General features: G+C 51.7%; 1 protein-coding gene across 1 annotated transcript in view; it reads right to left on the reverse strand.

Moving 5' to 3' along the window:
• Nucleotides 1–2,106: 2,106 nt before the first annotated feature.
• LOC145338809 (uncharacterized) overlaps nucleotides 2,107–21,185 on the reverse strand; it is a 101,515-nt gene continuing 82,436 nt past the window's right edge. Inside the window, exon 11 of the mRNA XM_080183211.1 lies at nucleotides 2,107–2,322. Within this exon, the coding sequence (XP_080039337.1) occupies nucleotides 2,195–2,322 (128 nt within the window). The 3' untranslated portion in view covers nucleotides 2,107–2,194. The remainder of the gene's footprint in view (nucleotides 2,323–21,185) is intronic.

Raw genomic sequence — 21,185 nt, forward strand, 5'->3', positions numbered from 1 at the left:
TCCTTTAGGAAAGGAAATCTGTCATCCTTACCTGGTCTGGCCTACATATGGCTCCAGAGCCATAGCAATGTGGGTCGACTCTCAATTGCCCTCGGAAATGACAGAGTGAGACACTCAGTTGTATCAATCACCCTAACGGCATTGTGGGCCAACCCGCAGAACGTGGACTGCAATGGTTCAAGAAGGCAGCTCACCACCACCTTCTCAAGGGCAACAAATGCTGGCCAGCCAGTGACGCCCATGTCCCACGAATGAATTAAGATATATTAGAAGAGTAAGAGGCTACTTGACTGAAACCTTCATGTCCTGAGGGAGTACTGACAGGGTGGATATGGTGAGGAGGTTTTCTCTTGTGGGAGAACAGGAACTGTATGTGAAGGCAGAAGCAACACAGCCCTCTGCCTCATCACCGAGTTATTACCTGTCACCAAATTCCCAACTCGTAAACTCACTGGTTAACCCTTTGAGGAAATTACTAAATTTAGTCTAATTCCCCTTTTGTATCTGTGTAACCCTGTAACTTAGTCTTCCAAGTACAAGCTGGGCTGAAGGGCTTGTCTCCATGTTGTAAACCTCTACTGACTCTCAGTATAAGTTTGACTATGAGGGGAGGATGAATAAAGTAGGATTGTTTTCATTGGAAAGATGGAGGCTGAGGGGAGACTGGATAAAGGTCTACAAACTGATGAGAGGTACAGACAGGGTGGATAGTCAGAGGCATTTTCCAGTGTGGAAGTGTCAATTACAAGAGGCCACAGGTTCAAGATAAGAGGGGGACAGTTTAAGGGAGATGTATGAGGGAGGTTTTTCACACAGAGTGATGGGTATCTGGAAAACGCTGCCAAAGGAGCTGGTAGAAGCAGGCGCATGAGCAATATTTCAGAAGCATCTGGATGGCTATTGAAGAGAGAGGGAATAGAGGGATACGCACCGAATAAGGGCCGAAGATTTTTTTTTAGTTGACTTAGGGCATCATGATCAGTGCAGGCTTGGAGGGCTGAAGGACCTGTTCCTGTGCTGTACTGTTCTTTGTTCTAATCAAATTGTTTTTTCAGGGTTCCTGTAGAATATACTGCACGCTCTGTTGAGATTGTGTCCCTGATCTTAATAAGCCCTTTGAAGAATTTTCTTCTCAATCCTCATGCAGTTTTTTCACCAATTCTTTGACATTGATAAAACTTGAATCCACACAGGCACAGATATCTCCAGACTTGCTTTATCAAAACGCCTCAGTATTTTGAATAAATTGGCCATCCTTAACCTTCTCTGCTCAAAAGGAGAATAATCCCAGCTCTCCAATCCCTTAACCCATCAGAAATCCCTCATCTCTATCATTATCTGAGATAATCTGCATTCAGGAATGTGGACATCCTTACCAATGGCTGGAGCACAGAACATTCAGCTCGACATTCAGAATCTTTCTCCCAGAGTTGAAGGCCTGAATTTTACCATCCCGTCCACCATGGGAATCGGAGTGGGGTAGACCATGGAAAAGTCTGTCGGCTGGGATTTTACGGTTCTGGGATGAGTGAAGCCATAAATTCCTGCCCAAAATGTTTAATATGAGGGAGCACGTACATAAGGTGAGAGGGGAAAGTTCAAAGGAGATGTGAGGGACAAGTTTTTTTTACACAGAGAGTCGTGAGTGTCTGGAACACGCTGCCAGAGGTGGAGGCAGATACAACGGGGGTGGGGGGGCGGTGGCAGCAGCGGTTTAAGAGGCTTTTAGATAAGCACATGAATATGCAAGAATTAGAGGGTTATGGAGCAAGGGCAGACAGAAGTGATTAGTTTAATTTGGTGCTGTGTTCAGCACAACATTGTGGGCCGAAGGGCCTGTTCCTGTGCTGGACTGCCTTCTATAGCAGGTAGGATTTGGGAGCGGTGTAGACATTTGGCCGATAGAATCTTCTCTGCCCATTTAATAGGAATCTGCAAAGGAAGAATCAATCCAGGCTGGTCTTTTAGCTTTGAGACAGCTTTGTTATAAAATATCGCCTCAGTGTGACTTTTACCCCGTAATTAGTTCCATCAAGGAATCAAAGAAACTGAGTGAAATGGAGACACCTGATGAAGAAAGAGATTAAAGAGTATGGCTTTGCAATCTTTCCGGGTTTATTTTAGAGTCTCACATAATGAACTTTGGGGATGAGTAACAGATGGTTCACAAGCTCCCAGTTCCTTTAGTGCAGAATCACTGTCTTTCTGTGAAATACATCAAAGTGCAGCTTTTTATCAAGGTGAGGCTGTGTGACATCCACTGTATGCCAAAGAGACACCCAGTGAACTGAGACCGGATTCTGCTGTTAATCACAAAACCTCCTGTAAAACAAAGGGGAAAATATAGACAGAGCTTAACACACAATCACAATCAGACACGGACAGACTTACAGAACAGCTCAGCAACGAGTGTGACAACAGGTATGTTCTCATCATGATATACATCACACCCTGACGATATACACCACATGCTGACAATATAGAACAAAGAACAAAGAAAGTTACAGCACAGGAACAGACCCTTCGGCCCTCCAAGCCTGCACCGACCATGCTGTCCAACTTAACTAAAACCCTGTACCCTTCCGGGGACCATATCCCTTTATTCCCATCCTATTTATGTATTTGTCAAGATGCCCCTTAAAAGCCACTACCGTATCCGCATTCACTACTTCCCCCAGCAACGAGTTCCAGGTACCCACTAGCGTCGGTGTAAAAAATCTGCCTCGTACATCTCCTTTAAACTTTGCCCATCGCACCTTAAACCTATCCCCCTTTGATTGATTGGCCCTTCCACCCTAGGAAAAAGCTTCTGACTACCCACTCTGTCCAGGCCTCTCATAATCTTGTAGACATCTATCAGGTCGCCCCTCAACTTCCGTCATTCCAGTGAGAACAAATCAAATTTCTCCAGCCTCTCCTCATAGCTAATGTCCTCCATAGCAGGCAACATCCTGGTAAATCTTTTCTGTACCCTCTCCAAAGCCTCCACATCCTTCTGGTAGTGTGGCAACCAGAATTGAACACTATATTCCAAGTGCGGCCTCACTAAGGTGCTATAAAGCTGCAAAATAACTTGCCAATTTTTAAACTCAATGCCCTGGCCAATGAAAGCAAGTATGCCGCATGCCTTCTTGATTACCCTCTCTACATGCATTGCCATTTTCAGTGACCTGTGTACCTGTACACACAGATTCATCTGCCTATCAATACTCTTAAGGGCTCTGCCATTTACTGTATATTTCCTATCTGGATTAGACCTTCCAAAAAGCATTACCTCACATTTGTCTGGATTAAACTCCATCTGCCATCTCTCTGCCCAAGCTTCCAACTGATCTATATCCTGCTGTATCCTCTGATAGTCCTCATTGCTGTCCACAAATCCACCAACTTTTGTGTTGTCCAGAAAATTACTAATCAATCCAATTACATTTTCCTCCAAATCATTTACATATATTACAAACATACACCGCACCCTGGCGATATACACCACACCCTGGCAATATACACCGCACCCTGGCGATATATACCCACCCTCACAATATACACTGCATCCTGGAGATATGCACTGCGCCCTTAAGATGTACTTCACACCCTGGCGATATATACCGCATCCTGGCAATATACACCGCATCCTGGCAATATACACTGCGCCCTGGTGATATACACCGCACCCTGGCGATATACACCGCACCCTGGCGATAAACACTGCACCCTGGCAATATACACTGCACCCTGGAGGTTTACACCGCACCTGGAGATATACACCCCACCCGGAGATACACACCGCACGCTGGAGATATACTCTGCACCCTCATGATACACACCGCACCCTGGAGATATACACTGCACCTGAAGATACACTTCGCACCCTCACAATATACACCACTCAGACGCAGACCTAGATGCAGACTCTGTTATTACATCACGCATTGGTGGTGTAAAGTACTTTATCCTGGTACTTTACCCTATTACAGTATATTCAGGTGTGTAATAATATACTCTGCATATTTACCCTGTAATAGTATCTTCTGCTGTGTAATAGGATACTGTGGGAGGCGAGGGAAGAGATTGCAGAGGCCCTGGCGATGATCTTTGCGTCGTCAATGGAGACAGGAGAGGTTCCGGAGGATTGCGGATGTAGTTCCTATTTTCAAGAAAGGGGACAGAGATAGCCCGGGAAATTACCGACCGGTGAGTCTAACCTCAGTGGTTGGTAAGCTGATGGAGAGGCTTCTGAGGGACAAGATTTACGAACATTTGGAGAGGTTTGACATGATCAGGAATAGTCAGCATGGATTTGTCAAGGGCACGTCGTGCCTTACAAGCCTAGTTGAGTTCTTCGATAATGTGACTGAACACATTGACGAAGGAAGTGCCGTGGACGTAGTGTACATGGACTTCAGCAAGGCGTTTGATAAGGTCCCCCATGCAAGACTTCTTGAGAAGGTGAGAGGCCATGGGATCCAAGGGCCTTTGGCCTTGTGGATCCAGAACTGGCTTGCCTGCAGAAGGCAGAGAGTGGTTGTGGATGGGGCTTTTTCTGAATGGAGGTCAGTCACCAGCGGAGTGCCTCAAGGATCTGTTCTGGGACCCTTGTTGTTTGTCATTTTCATAAATGACCTGGATGAGGAAGTGGAGGGATGGGTAAGTAAGTTCGCTGATGACACGAAGGTTGGTTGTGTTGTGGATGGTCTGGAAGGATGGCAAAAGTTGCAGCAGGACATAGATAGGATGCAGGACTGGGCGGAGAAGTGGCAGATGGACTTCAACGCAGATAAATGTGTAGTCGTCCATTTTGGCAGAACCAACGGGATGAACGAGTACACTATCAAGGGCAGAAGTCTGAGTAGTGTTGAAGAGCAGAAGGATCTTGGGGTCCGGGTCCACAGGACTCTTAAATCGGCCTCGCAGGTGGAGGAGGTGGTCAAGAAGGCGTATGGTGTACTGGCCTTCATTCATCGAGGGATTGAGTTTAGGAGTCGGGAGGTAATGCTGCAACTTTATAAGACCCTTGTCAGGCCTCATTTAGAGTATTGTGCGCAGTTCTGGTCGCCTCACTATAGGAAAGATGTAGAAGCTATTGAGAGGGTACAGAGGAGATTTACAAGGATGTTGCCTGGACTGGGAGGCATGCCTTATGAAGTTAGGTTGAGGGAGCTGGGACTCTTTTCCCTGGAGAGACGAAGGTTGAGAGGCGACCTGATAGAAGTTTACAAAATGTTGAGAGGAATAGATAGGGTGGACTCTCAGAGGCTATTCCCCCAGGTTGAAATGGTTGCTACGAGAGGACACAGATTTAAGGTGCGGGGAGGGAGGTTCAGAAGTGATGTTAGGGGTAAGTTTTTCACTCAGAGGGTGGTGAGTGAATGGAATCGGCTGCCGTCAGTGGTGGTGGAGGCGAACTCGCTGGGGTCTTTTAAAAGACTTCTGGATGAGTATATGGGGTTTAATGAGATTGAGGGTTATAGATAGGTCTGTAGGTTGGTAGGTGTTGATGTGATCGGCACAACTCGTGGGCCGAAGGGCCTGTTTGTGCTGTAGTGTTCTATGTTCTATGTTCTATATATTACACACTGGCACTTTATCCTGTAACAGTATATTCAAGTGTGTAATATTACCCTCTGGTACTTTACCACGTAACAGGATATTCTGGTGTGTAATATTGCACACTGGTACTTTACCATGTAACAATATATTCTGGTTTGTAATACTACACACTGATACTTTACGCTGTAATAGTATACTCTGGTGTGTAATATTACACACTCGTACTATATACTGTACGGTATACTATAGTGTGTAATATCACACTCTGGTACTTTACCATGTAATAGTACATTCTGGTGTGTGATATTACACACTGGTACTTTATCACAAAACAGTATATTCTCATTAGAGAGAAGAAGGTTAAGAGGTGACTTAACAGAGGCATACAAGATGCTCAGAGGATTAGATAGGGGTGGACAGTGAGAGCCTTCTTCCTCGGATGGAGATGGCTAGCACGAGGAGACATAGCTTTTAAGGGGTGATAGATATAGGACAGATGTCAGAGATAGGTTCTTCACTCAGAGAGTAGTAAGGGTGTGGAATGACCTGCCTGCAACAGTAGTGGACTCACCAACATTAAGATCATTTAAATAGTCATTGGATAAACATATGGATGATATTCGAATAGTGTAGGGCTTTAGGTTGGTTTCACAGGTCAGTACAACATCGAGGGCCAAAGGGTGTGTACTGGGTAGTAATGTTCTATTACATATAATCGTATATTCTGGTGTGTAATATTATGCATTAGTACTTTACCCTGTAGTAGTATATTCTGATATGTAATATTACACACTGGTACTTTACCATGTAACAGTATATTCTGGTGTGTAATATTGCACTCTGGTACTTTACCCTGTAATCGTATATTCTGTTGTTTAATTACTTTACCGAGTGAGTTTATATTCTTCGATTTCACTTTTTATCCAGTTCTAGCTTGCTCTCTTTTTTCCTTTTCACTGATTTCAATTGGAAATGATATACCCTTTGCCTTTTTGCTGTGAATGTAAAGATATCAATCGATCAGACTGTAATTCTGAGAACAGCTCCTCTCTTCCTTATACTCAGATTAATTATTGCCCTCAGTGACGCTGTCAGATTGAGAGACATGCTGTGGTAAAACCCATCTCCACTTATCTCTCTCCTACTGTCTTTGTTTTTTTGCCATTCTTATCAAATTCCTGCGGCAGAGAGCTCAGGAAAAAGGATTTGCAGTAAAGGAGAACCTTCTTTCAATTCACAAATGATTTAGCTCTGCATTGTGGCTAATATATACGGTTTTACAGCCTCACTAGGGTGAGACTGGACATTCCAGCCCAAGGTCAATGCAGATTTCCAACGTCGGAGCCTTTCCCACGCCGATTCCAGGGTGCATGAGGTGGTAGAACTCTGGGTGTTATTTACCAGGTATTAACCAGGTCAATTATTGATCAGGTATTATGTGCCAGGTCACTTATTAACCAGGTCAATTATTTACCAGTAAGTAGTCTCACAATACCAGGTTGAAGTCCAACAGGTTTATTTGGTAGCATGAGCTTTCGGAGCACTGCTCCTTCATCATAACTCACCAAATGAGGGAGCAGCACTCTGAAAGCTCGTGCTACCAAATAAAACTTGAACTTTAACCTGGTGTTGTCAGACTACTTACTGGGCGCAGTAACTCCACAATTATATACCAGGTATTATTCACCAGGTTAATTATTAAGCAGGTATTATTTACTAGGTTAATATCAACTCCATTAACGAGAGATTCCTGATTAGAAACTGGCGTTTCAGAGACGAGAAAGTGAAGGTTCCTCTGGAAGCTGTAAGGATGAGAGAAAATTTATTTATAATCTGCAGGTAGTGTGGGGAAGGGGGGGGGGGGGGGGGCGTGGGGGTTGGTGAGTGTGGGGGTGTGTGCGACAGCGCGCGTGCGGGGGGGCACCAGTGTGGGGTGGGAGTGCGGGAAGAGGGCTAGAGTGTCAGGGTCAGGGGGAGTGTCGGGGTCGGGGGGAGTGTCGAGGTCAGGGAGATGTGTCGGGGTCGGGGGGGACTGTCGGGGTCGGGGGGGAGTGTCAGGGTTGGGGGGGAGTGTCGGGGTCGGGGGGACTGTCGGGGTCGGGGGGGAGTGTCAGGGTTGGGGGGGAGTGTCGGGGTCGGGGGGGAGTGTCGGGGTCGGGGAGACTGTCGGGGTCGGGGGGGACTGTCGGGGTCGGGGGGGGGACTGTCGGGGTCGGGGGGGGGAGTGTCGGGGTCGGGGGGGGGAGTGTCAGGGTCGGGGGGGAGTGTCAGGGTCGGGGGGGAGTGTCGGGGTCGGGGGGGGACTGTCGGGGTCGGGGGGGAGTGTCAGGGTCGGGGGGAGTGTCGGGGTCGGGGAGACTGTCGGGGTCGGGGGGGAGTGTCGGGGTCAGGGGGGACTGTCGGGGTCGGGGGGGGAGTGTCGGGGTCGGGGGGGGTCGGGGGGGAGTGTCGGGGTCGGGGGGGGAGTGTCGGGGTCGGGGGGGAGTGTCGGGGTCGGGGGGGACTGTCGGGGTCGGGGGGGACTGTCGGGGTCGGGGGGGGGAGTGTCGGGGTCGGGAGGGGAGTGTCAGGGTCGGGGGGGAGTGTCAGGGTCGGGGGGGAGTGTCGGGGTCGGGGGGGAGTGTCGGGGTCGGGGGGGACTGTCGGGGTCGGGTGGGAGTGTCGGGGTCGGGGGGGAGTGTCGGGGTGTCGGGGGGGAGTGTCAGGGTCGGGGCGGAGTGTCAGGGTCGGGGCGGAGTGTCGGGGGCGGAGTGTCGGGGTCGGGGGGAGTGTCGAGGTCGGGGGGGAGTGTCGAGGTCAGAGGGACTGTCGCGGTCGGGGGGGGGAGTGTCGGGGTCGGGGGGGGAGTGTCGGGGTCGGGGGGGGAGTGTCGGGGTCGGGGGGGAGTGTCGGGGTCGGGGGGGGAGTGTCGGGGTCGGGGGGGGAGTGTCGGGGTCGGGGGGGGAGTGTCGCGGTCGGGGGAGTGTCGGGGTCGGGGGGAGTGTCGGGGTCGGGGGGGGACTGTCGGGGTCGGGGGGGGAGTGTCGGGGTCGGGGGGGGAGTGTCGCGGTCGGGGGGGGGAGTGTCGGGGTCGGGGGGGAGTGTCGGGGTCGGGGGGGAGTGTCGGGGTCGGGGGGGAGTGTCGGGGTCGGGGGGGAGTGTCGAGGTCGGGGGGGAGTGTCGGGGTCGGGGGGGAGTGTCGGGGTCGGGGGGGGAGTGTCGGGGTCAGGGTCGGGGGGAGTGTCGGGGTCGGGGGGGGAGTGTCGGGGTCAGGGTCGGGGGGAGTGTCGGGGTCGGGGTCAGGGGGAGTGTCGGGGTCGGGGGGGGAGTGTCGGGGTCAGGGGGGAGTGTCGGGGTCAGGGGCGGGGGGAGTGTCGGGGGCGGGGGGAGTGTCGGGGTCGGGGGGGAGTGTCGGGGTCAGGGGCGGGGGGAGTGTCGGGGGCGGGGGGAGTGTCGGGGTCAGGGGCGGGGGGAGTGTCGGGGTCAGGGGGAGTGTCGGGGTCGGGGTCAGGAGGGAGTGTCGGGGTCGGGGGGGAGTGTCGGGGTCGGGGGGGGAGTGTCGGGGTCGGGGGGGGAGTGTCGGGGTCGGGGGAGTGTCGGGGTCGGGGGGGGAGTGTCAGGGTCGGGAGGAGTGTCGGGGTCGGGGGGGGAGTGTCGGGGTCGGGGGGGAGTGTCGGGGTCGGGGTCAGGAGGGAGTGTCGGGGTCGGGGGGAGTGTCGGGGTCGGGGGGAGTGTCGGGGTCGGGGTCGGGGGGAGTGTCGGGGTCGGGGGGGGAGTGTCGCGGTCGGGGTCAGGAGGGAGTGTCGGGGTCGGGGGGGGGAGTGTCGGGGTCGGGGGGGAGTGTCGGGGTCGGGGGGGAGTGTCGGGGTCGGGGTCAGGAGGGAGTGTCGGGGTCGGGGGGGGGAGTGTCGGGGTCGGGGGGGAGTGTCGGGGTCGGGGGGGGAGTGTCGGGGTCGGGGGGGAGTGTCGGGGTCGGGGGGAGTGTCGGGGTCGGGGGGGGAGTGTCGGGGTCGGGGGGGAGTGTCGGGGTCGGGGGGAGTGTCGGGGTCGGGGGGGAGTGTCGGGGTCGGGGGGGAGTGTCGGGGTCGGGGTCAGGAGGGAGTGTCGGGGTCGGGGGGAGTGTCGGGGTCGGGGGGAGTGTCGGGGTCGGGGGGGAGTGTCAGGGTCGGGGGGGGAGTGTCAGGGTCAGGGGGGAGTGTCGGGGTCGGGGTCGGGGGGAGTGTCGGGGTCGGGGGGGGGAGTGTCGCGGTCGGGGGGAGTGTGGGGGTCGGGGGGAGTGTCAGGGTCGGGGGGGGAGTGTCGCGGTCGGGGGGGAGTGTCGGGGTCGGGGGGGAGTGTTGGGGTCGGGGGGAGTGTCGGGGTCGGGGTCGAGGGGGAGTGTCGGGGTCGGGGGGGACTGTCGGGGTCGGGGGGGGAGTGTCGGGGTCGGGGGGAGTGTCGGGGTCGGGGGGGACTGTCGGGGTCGGGGGGGGGAGTGTCGGGGTCGGGGGGGGAGTGTCGGGGTCGGGGGGAGTGTCAGGGTCGGGGGGGAGTGTCAGGGTCGGGGGGGGAGTGTCGCGGTCGGGGGGGAGTGTCGGGGTCGGGGTCGGGGTCGGGGGGAGTGTCGGGGTCGGGGGGAGTGTGGGGGTCGGGGGGGAGTGTCGGGGTCGGGGGGAGTGTCGGGGTCGGGGGGAGTGTCGGGGTCGGGGGGAGTGTCGGGGTCGGGGTCGAGGGGGAGTGTCGGGGTCGGGGGGAGTGTCGGGGTCGGGGGGAGTGTCGGGGTTGGGGTCGGGGGGAGTGTCGGGGTCGGGGGGGAGTGTCGGGGTCGGGGGGAGTGTCGGGGTCGGGGGGAGTGTCGGGGTCGGGGGAGTGTTGGGGTCGGGGGGAGTGTCGGGGTCGGGGTCAGGAGGGAGTGTCGGGGTCGGGGGGAGTGTCGGGGTCGGGGGGGAGTGTCGGGGTCGGGGTCGGGGGGAGTGTCGGGGTCAGGGTCGGGGGGAGTGTCGGGGTCGGGGGGGAGTGTCGGGGTCGGGGGGGTGTCGGGGTCGGGGGGAGTGTCGGGGTCGGGGGGGTGTCGGGGTCGGGGTCGGGGGGGAGTGTCGGGGTTGGGGTCGGGGGGGAGTGTCGGGGTCGGGGGGAGTGTCGGGGTCGGGGGGGGGAGTGTCGGGGTCGGGGGGGTGTCAGGGTCGGGGGGGTGTCAGGGTCAGGGTCGGGGTCGGGGGGGGTGTCAGGGTCGGGGGGGTGTCAGGGTCAGGGTCGGGGTCGGGAGGGTGTCAGGGTCGGGGTCGGGGGGGAGTGTCGGGGGGGGAGTGTCGGGGTCGGGGTCGGGGGGGAGTTTCGGGGTCGGGGGGGTGTCGGGGTCGGGGGGAGTGTCGGGGTTGGGGTCGGGGGGGTGTCGGGGTCGGGGGGAGTGTCGGGGTCGGGGTCGGGGGGGAGTGTCGGGGTCGGGGTCGGGGGGGAGTTTCGGGGTCGGGGGGTGTCGGGGTCGGGGGGAGTGTCGGGGTCGGGGTCGGGGGGAGTGTCGGGGTCGGGGGGAGTGTCGGGGTCGGGGTCGGGGGGGAGTGTCGGGGTCGGGGTCGGGGGGAGTGTCGGGGTCGGGGGGGTGTCGGGGTCGGGGGGAGTGTCAGGGTCGGGGTCGGGGGGGAGTGTCGGGGTCGGGGGGAGGGGAGTGTCGGGGTCGGGGGGAGTGTCGGGGTCGGGGTCGGGGGGGAGTGTCGGGGTCGGGGTCGGGGGGGAGTGTCGGGGTCGGGGTCGGGGGGGAGTGTCGGGGTCGGGGTCGGGGGGAGTGTCGGGGTTGGGGTCGGGGGGTGTCGGGGTCGGGGGGAGTGTCGGGGTCGGGGGGAGTGTCGGGGTCGGGGTCGGGGGGGAGTTTCGGGGTCGGGGGGGTGTCGGGGTCGGGGTCGGGGGGGAGTGTCGGGGTCGGGGGGAGTGTCGGGGTCGGGGGGGTGTCGGGGTCGGGGGGAGTGTCAGGGTCGGGGTCGGGGGGGAGTGTCGGGGTCGGGGTCGGGGGGGAGTTTCGGGGTCGGGGGGGTGTCGGGGTCGGGGTCGGGGTCGGGGGGAGTGTCGGGGTCGGGGTCGGGGGGGAGTGTCGGGGTCGGGGTCGGGGGGGAGTGTCGGGGTCGGGGGGTGTCAGGGTCGGGGTCGGGGGGAGTGTCGGGGTTGGGGTCGGGGGGGAGTGTCGGGGTCGGGGGGTGTCAGGGTCGGGGTCGGGGGGGAGTGTCGGGGTCGGGGGGGTGTCGGGGTCGGGGGGAGTGTCGGGGTTGGGGTCGGGGGGGAGTGTCGGGGTCGGGGGGAGTGTCGGGGTCGGGGTCGGGGGGGAGTGTCGGGGTCGGGGGGTGTCAGGGTCGGGGTCGGGGGGGATTGTTGGGGTCGGGAGGGGGATGTCGGGTGTAGTGTTGGGGCAGGAGGGAATGTCGGTGTCGAGATGGGGATGTGGGGATGAGGGTTTTGTGTTTCTGCTCACATGCGCCCTGTCCATTCACAGGGTTGTGGATGTCAATGGGTGGCTGCAGAGCAGCCTGAAGGTGGAGGGCAATGAGACAGAATTCCTGGGAGCAACAATCCGGCTGGGAAAAGGGACAAAGATCTGCCAACAGAATTGAGGGAGCCAGGAAATTGTTAGAAACAGGAGCCAGAAGGTCCTAATTTCTGGATTTCCTTTGGCACAACATGTTCATGAGTTGAGAAATAGACACTTAGTCCAGATGAAGGTGTGTCTGGGGAAGGTGCAGGGTGGGTGGAGCCATTTATGGAAAGGGTGCGACCTGTAAAGGCAGTCACGTTGCACCTGAACTGAAATGGGGCCAGCATCCTTTGACAGAAGGTCATCTGGACTCGAAACATTGACTCTTTTCTCTCCTTCTCGATGCTGCCAGACCTGCTGAAATTTTCCAGCATTTTCTCTTTCAGTTTCAGATTCCAGTATCTGCAGTAATTTGCTTTTACCCAGTTTATTCAATCTCTCCTCATAGCTAATACCCTCCGTACCAAGCAACAACCTGGGAAACCTTCTCTGCACTCTCTCCAAAGCCTCCATGTCCTTCCGGTAGTCGGTGACCAGAATTGGATATAGAATTCCAAATGTGGCCGAACCAATGTTTTATACAACTGGAACATAATTTGCCAACTTTTATACTCGATGCCCCAGCCAATGTAGGCAAGCATGTCATATGCCTTCTTCACCACCTTTTCCAACTGTGCTGCCGCTTTTAAGGATCTGTCGACCTGTACTCCCAGGTCTGTCTGTGTGTCTATGCTCCTGATGGTTTTGCCATTTATTTTGTAGCTCTCACCTCAATTCGATCTATCAAAATGAATCACCTCACACTGTCTGGATTAAATTCCATCTGCCATTTCTCTGCCCAATTTTTCAGCCTATCTATATCCTGCTGTATTTTCTGACAATCTTCATCATTATCCACAACTCCGCCAATCTTACTATCATCCAAAATTTGCTAATCAGACCAGCTACGTTTTCTTCCAAATCATTTATATATATTACAACAGCAGAGGTCATAGCACTGATCCCTGCGGAACACACTAGTTACAGATCTCCATTCAGAAAAACATCCTTCCACTGCTACCCTCTATCTTCTATGGCCAAGCCACTTCTGAATCCATCTATTAGTTCACCCCGATCCTTGAGACTTAATCTTTTGCACCAGTCTGCCATCAGGGACTTGAGCAAAGTGTGCAGAGGATGCTGAAAGTCTGCAAAGGGATATAGATCGTCTAAACGAGTGAGCGAGAGTCTGGCAGATGGAGTACAATGTTGGTAAATGCAAGGTCACCCACATTGATAGGAATAATAGCAAAATGAGCTATTATTTAAATGGTAAAAAATTGCAGCATGCCGCTGTGCAGAGGGACCTGGGTGTCCTTGTGCAGGAATCTCAAGGAGTTGGTTTGCAGGTGCAGCAGGTAATTAAGGCGGCAAATGGAATTTTGTCCATTATTGCTGGAGGGATGGAGTTTAAAAACAGTGAGGATATGTTGCTCATGAGGCTACACCTGAAATACTGTGTACAGTTTTGGTCTCCTTACTTGAGAAAGGATATAGTGGCACTGGAGGGATGCAGAGGAGTTTAACTAGGTTGATTCCGGAGTTGAGAGGGTTGGTTTATGAGAAGACACTGGGGCTATACTCATTGGAATTCAGAAGAATGAACATAGAACATTACAGCGCAATACAGGCCCTTCGGCCCTCAACGTTGCGCCGACCAGTGGGACTAGTAATGACCCTCTAACCTAAACTATTCCAATGTTATCCATATGCCTATCCACTGACCATTTGAACGCCCTTAAAGTTGGCGAGTCCACAACTGCTGCAGGCAGGGCATTCCACACCCTTACTACCCTCTGAGTAAAGAACCTACCTCTGACATCCGTCCTATAATTACCACCCCTTAATTTACAGCTATGTCCCCTCGTGTTAGCCATCACCATCCGAGGAAAAAGGCTCTCACTGTCCACCCTGTCCAATCCTTTGATCATCCTGTATGCCTCAATTAGGTCACCTCTCAACCTTCTTCTCTCTAATGAAAATAACCTCAAGTCCCTCAGCCTTTCCTCATAAGACCTTCCCACCATACCAGGCAACATCCTGGTAAACCTCCTCTGCACCCTTTCCAATGCCTCCACATCCTTCTTATAATGCGGCGACCAGAACTGTACACAATACTCCAAGTGCGGCCGCACCAGAGTTTTGTACAGTTGTAACATGACCTCACGGCTCTGAAATTCAATCCCTCTACCAATAAAAGCTAACATACCGTACGTCTTCTTAACAATCTTATCAACCTGGGTGCCAACTTTCAGGGAGCTATGCACATGTACCCCGAGATCTCTCTGCTCGTCGACACTACTAAACGTCCTTCCATTAGCCCTATATTCTGTACTCCTGTTACTTTTACCAAAGTGAATCACCTCACACTTTTCCGTATTAAACTCCATTTGCCACCTCTCGGCCCAGCTCTGCAGCTTATCTAGAACATAGAACATTACAGCGCAGAACAGGCCCTTCGGCCCACGATGTTGCACCGACCAGTTAAAAAAAACAACAACAATGACCTACTAACCTAAACCAATCCCTTTTCGTCCATAAACCTATCCACAGACCTCTTAAACGCCCCCAAACTCGGCGCATTCACAACTGCAGCAGGCAGGGCATTCCAATCCCTCACCACCCGCTGGGTAAAGAACCTACCCCTGACATCTGTCCTATAACTACCCCCCCTTAGTTTAAAGCCATGCCCCCTCGTGCTAGATTTTTCCATCAGAGGAAAAAGGCTATCACTATCCACCCTATCTAAACCTCTAATCATCTTATATGTTTCAATAAGATCCCCTCTTAGCCGCCTTCTTTCCAGCGAAAACAACCCCAAATCCCTCAGCCTCTCCTCATAGGATCTCCCCTCCATACCAGGCAACATCCTGGTAAACCTCCTCTGCACCCTCTCCAAAGCCTCCACATCCTTCCTGTAATGTGGGGACCAGGACTGCACACAATACTCCAAGTGCGGCCGCACCACAGTTGTGTACAGTTGCAACATAACGCTACGACTCCTAAATTCAATCCCCCTACCAATAAACGCCAAGACACTGTATGCCTTCTTAACAACCTTATCTACCTGATTCCCAACTTTCAGGGATCTATGTACACATACACCTAGATCCCTCTGCTCCTCCACACTATTCAAAGTCTTCCCGTTAGCCCTATACTCAACACATCTGTTATTCCTACCAAAGTGAATTACCTCACATTTCTCTGCATTAAACTCCATCCGCCACCTCTCGGCCCAGCTCTGCAACCTGTCTAAGTCTTCCTGCAAACTATGACACCCTTCCTCACTATCTACCACACCTCCAACTTTGGTGTCATCAGCAAATTTACTGATCCACCCAACTATACCCTCATCCAGATCATTAATAAAAATCACAAACAGCAGTGGCCCCAACACAGATCCCTGAGGCACACCACTTGTAACCGAACTCCATGATGAATATTTACCGTCAACCACTACCCTCTGTCTCCTATCCGCTAGCCAATTCCTAATCCAGTTCCCTAGATCACCCCCAATCCCATACATCTGCATTTTCTGCAGAAGCCTACCATGGTGAACCTTATCAAACGCCTTACTAAAATCCATATACACCACGTCCACTGCCTTACCCCCATCCACCTCTTTGGTCACTTTCTCAAAAAACTCAATAAGGTTAGTAAGGCACGACCTACCTGCCACAAAACCATGCTGACTATCTCCAATCAACTCATTACTCTCCAAATAACTATAAATCCTGTCCCTAATAATTTTTTCCAAAACCTTGCCCACAACAGAAGTGAGACTCACCGGTCTATAATTCCCGGGGAAGTCTCTGTTCCCCTTCTTAAACAATGGGACAACATTCGCTAACCTCCAATCATCTGGTACTATACCAGAGGCCAACGATGACCTGAAGATCAGAGCCAGAGGCTCTGCAATCACTTCTCTTGCCTCCCAGAGAATCCTGGGGTAAATCCCATCCGGACCAGGGGACTTATCTATTTTCAGACCCTCCAGAATATCCAGCACATCCTCCTTATCAACTGTAACACTGTCAATTCTACTCCCCTGCAACCCAGTGTCCTCCTCAGCTATATCCATGTCCCTCTGCAAACTGTAACATCCATCCTCACTGTCTACAACTCCTCCAACTTTGGTGTCGTCAGCAAATTTACTAATCCATCCTTCTACACCCTCATCTAGGTCATTTATAAAAGTGACAAACAGCAGTGGCCCCAAAACAGATCCTTCAGGTACACCACTTGTAACTGAACTCCAGGTTGAATATTTCCCATCAACCACCACCCTCTGTCTTCTATCAGCTAGCCAATTCCTGATCCAAACTGCTAAATCACCCTCAATCCCATGCATCTGCATTTTCTGCAGTAGCCTGCTATGGGGAATTTATCAAACGCTTTGCTAAAATCTATATACACCATGTCAACTGCCTTACCCTTATCCACCTCTTTGGTCACCTTTTCAGAAAACTCGATAAGGTTTGTGAGGCATGACCTACCCTTCACAAAACCGTGTTGACTATCCCTAATCAATTTATTTCCCTCTAGATGATTATAAATCCTATCCCTTATAATTCTTTCCAAAACTTTGCCCACAACAGAAGTAAGGCTCACTGGTCTATAATTCCCAGGATGGTCTCTACTCCCCTTCTTGAACAAGGGGACAACATTTGCTATCCTCCAGTCTTCCGGCACTATACCTGTAGCCAATGACGACATGAAGATCAAAGCCAAAGGCTCTGCAATCTCCTCCTGAGCCTCCCAGGGAAACCTAGGGTAAATCCCATCCGGCCCAGGGGACTTATCTATTTTCATACTCTCAAGAATTGCTAACACCTCCTCCTTATGTACCTCAATCCTGTCTAGTCTACAACCCCGTATCGCAGTATTCTCCTCGACTACACTGACTTTTTCCTGTGTGAATACTGTCGAAAAATATTCATTCAGTGCCTCTCCTAACTCTTCAGTCTCCACGCACAACTTCCCACTGCTGTCTCTGACTGGCCCTTATCTTGCCCTAACCAATAAAGGGGGGGCGGTTTAGAATGGAGTTGAGGAGGAACTTCTTCACTCAAAGGGTGGTGAATCTCTGGAATTCTCTGCCCGTTGAAGTGGTGGAGGCTGCCTCGCTAAATATTTTTAAGACGCGGGTTGATGGGTTTTTGATAAGCGAGGGGCTTAAGAGTTATGGGGAGAGGGCGGGAATGTGGAACTGAGCCATGACAGATCAGCCATGATCTTATTGAATGGTGGGGCAGGCTCAAAGGGCTAGATGGCCTACTCCTGCTCCTATTTCTTATGTTCTTATGTTCAATCTTTTATTCTTGACATACCTGTAGAAAGCTTTAGGACTTTACTTGATCCTATCCGCCAAAGTCTTCTCATGTCCTCTTTTAGTTCTTCTTAACACTCTCTTTAGCTCCATCCTGGTTATTTTGTAACTCTCCAGTGCCCTAACTGAGCCTTCATGTCTCATCTTTACATAAGCCTCTTTCTTCCTCTTCACCAGAGATTCAACTTCCTTAGTACACCACGGTTCCCTCGCTCGACCACTTCCTCCCTGCCTGACAGGTACATATTTATCAAGGACTCGCAGTAGCTGCTCCTTGAATAAGCTCCACATTTCAGATGTTCCCAGCCCCTGCAATTTCCTACTCCACCCTATGTATTCTAAATCTCGCCTAATAGCCTCATAATTACCTTTCCCCCAGCTATAACTTCTGCCCTTCGGTATATGCCTATCCCTTTCCATCACTAAGGTAAACGTAACCGAATTGTGGTCACTATCACCAAAGTGTTCACCTACCTCCAAGCCTAACACCTGGTCTGGTTCATTACCCAGTACCAAATCCAATGTAGCCTCACCCCTTGTTGGCCCATCTACATACTGTGTCATGAAACCTTCCTGCACACATTGGACAAAAACTGACCCCTCTAACGTGCTTGAACTATAGCTTTTCCAAGCGATATTTGTAAAGTTAAAGTCCCCCATAACAACCTTTCGCACCTATCCACGATCATCTTTGCAATCCTTTCCTCTACATCTCTGGAGCTTTTTGGAGGCCTATAAAAAACTCCCAATAGTATAACCTCTCCTTTCCTGTTTCTAATCTCAGTCCAAACTACCTCAATAGACAGGTCCACATCAAACGTCCTTTCTGCCACCGTAATACTGTCCTTGACTAACAATGCCACGCCTCCCCCTCTTCTACCACCTTCTCCGCTCTGATTGAAACATCTGAACCTCGGAACCTGCAACAACCATTCCTGTCCCTGAAATGGTCACAACATCGAAGACCCAGGCACCAATCCAGGCTGCAAGTTCGTCCACCTTATTGCGTATGCTCCTCGCATTAAAGTATACACACTTCAAACCACCCTCCTGCCTGCTAATACACTGCTGTGACCTAGAAACCTTATCCATGACCTTCTTATTCTCATCCTCCTGTACATTGGAGCTACAATTCAGGTTCCCATCCCCCCTCTGAATGAGGGGAGATCTTATAGAAGCATATAAGATTATGAAGGGAATAGATGATAGAAGCAGGGAAATTGTTTCCACTGGTGGGTGAAACTAGAACTAGGGGCATGGCCTCAAAATAAGGGGAAGCAGATTTAGGACTAAGTTGAGGAGGAACTTCTTCACACAAAGGGTTGTGAGTCTGTGGAATTCCCTGTCCAGTGAAGCAGTTGAGGCTACCTCATTGAATGTGTTTAAGACAGGGATACATAAATTTTTGAACAGTAAAAGAATTAAAGGTTATGGTGAGCGGACGCGTAAGTGGAGCTGAGTCCACAAAAAGATCAGCCATGATCCTATTGAATGGCGGAGCAGGCACAAGGGGGCAGATGGCCTACTCCTGCACGTAGTTCTTTAAATGCCTTCCTAAAGTCCACGTAGACAACATCCACAGCACTTCCCTCATCAATCATTTTTGTCACTTCTTCAAAAACTCAATCAAATTAGTGGGACATGACCTCGCTCGTACAAAACCATGCTACCTGTCACTAACAACTCCACCAACATAGCAGAGGGGGTGGGACCTTGGGAGAAGGTGGAGAAGGGGGAGATATGCAGCCAAAACTAAAAGAAACAGCAAGTGAGTCAGGAAGACAGAAGGGTTACAGACCTGGTAAGACACAAGGGAGTTTAGCAATATTGGATGGTATTTATTTTAATGCAAGGAGTCTGAGGAACAAGGTGGAGGAAATGAGGCACAAATTAAAACATGGAGTACAATATCATTGCTATCTCTAAGACATGAGAGAAGGGCAGGATTGGCACCAGTTCAATATTCCAGGATACAGGATCTTCAGGTGAGGCAGGGAAGAAGGTAAAAGAGGAGGAGGTGTCGAGGGATTGTTCTACAAATCCCCTAACCATCCAAGAGAAATAGAAGAGCAGATATGTAGGCAAATCTCCGAGGTGTAAAGGTAGTAGGGGAATGAGTGTGTTGGATTTCAACTTCCCCAACATGGGATAGTGACGGTGTTCAGAGAGACAAGATTCAGCTGGAAAACTTTCCAATTCAATCTGTAAAAGGTCCTATAAGTGAGGGGGCGGTCCTAGGCTCAAAGTTAAATAGCACGTGGTTGAAGCATCAGTGGGGGAGCATTTTGTAGACAGCGATCGTAACTCAGTTCAATTCAGGATTGCTATGGACAAGGACAAGGATGGGCCTGAAACCAATGTTCTAAATTAGGGGAAGGCTGACTTTAATAAGATCAGATGTGACTTGGCCAGAGTGGACTGGGAGTAAACACTTATAGATAAATCTGTGACAGAACAGTGGAACACATTCAAGGAGGAAATAGGAAGAGTACAAGGTCAACATGTTCCAATAAAGTGACAGAATGGGATCAGTAAATCCAGCGAACCTGGCATAAGGACAGTTATGGCACTCATCAAGGGTTCAAAACAGCAAAAGCCGAGAGGAGGATAGAATGTGCATAGGAACTTAAAATGGAAATTAGGAGAGCAAAAAGGAGACAAGAAAGGGTTCTGGCAGGAAGAATAAAAGAACATCCCAAGTTGTTTTACAAGTACATTAAGGGAAACTAGGGTAAGAACAGGGCCCATTAGGGACCACAGTGGTAATGTGTGTGGAGCTACAGGATATGGGTAGGGTTCTAAATGAACATTTTATGTTGGTGTTTACCTGTGAGAGAGATACACTGTGAGAAATTCGGGTTGCAGAATCTTCAGAAAGGAAAATGGTATTTGAGAAAGTTATTAGATTCTGTGTTTTCTTCTGAGTCCCTATCAAACCGGCTGGATAAAGTGAGTATATATAAACATATTTAATGTATTTGGATTTCCAAAAGGCATTCGCTAAGATTCTATATAAAAGGTTAGTATGTAAAGTCAAATTACAGACTCAAAGCACAAAGTTTTGAGTGTGATGAGAATATACTTTGTAATCATTTCCAGGATGTGGTCATCTCTGACTAGGCCAGCATTTATTGTCTAACATGGTGATGAATTGCTGCGGTCTCTGAGGTGTAGGTACACCCATGGTGCTGTGAGAGAGGGAGTTTCAGAATATCACACAGACACACACACATACACACACCCACACATAGACACACATGCACACAGATATACATACACAGATACACACAGACAGATGCACAAAGATGCAGAAATACACGCACACACACAGGCACACACATAGATACACATTCAGACACACACACTGACACTGAAACGCACACACACACATACAGACACATAGAAACATGGAAAACATAGAAAATAGAAGCAGGGGAAGGCCATTTGGCCCTTCAAGCCTGCTCCACCATTCATTACAGTCATTGCTGATCATTCAACTCAATAGCCTAATGCTGCTTTCTCCCCATAACCTTTGATCCCATTCACCCCCAAGTGTTGTGTCCAGCCGCCTCTTCAATACATTCAATGTTTTGGCATCAACTACTTCCTGTGATAATGAATTCCACAGACTCACCATTCTCTGGGTGAAGAAATGTCTCCTCACCTCCCTCTTAATGATCTACCCTGAATCTCAAACTGTAGCCCCTGGTTCTGGACTCCCTCCACCATCAGGAACATCCTCCCTGCACCTACCCTGTCTAGTTCTGTTAGAATTTTGTAAGTCTCTATGAG

This window comes from Carcharhinus amblyrhynchos, unplaced genomic scaffold, assembly GCF_965287045.1.
Source record: "Carcharhinus amblyrhynchos unplaced genomic scaffold, sCarAmb.v2.hapA chromosome_185, whole genome shotgun sequence".
Classification (NCBI taxonomy): domain Eukaryota; kingdom Metazoa; phylum Chordata; class Chondrichthyes; order Carcharhiniformes; family Carcharhinidae; genus Carcharhinus; species Carcharhinus amblyrhynchos.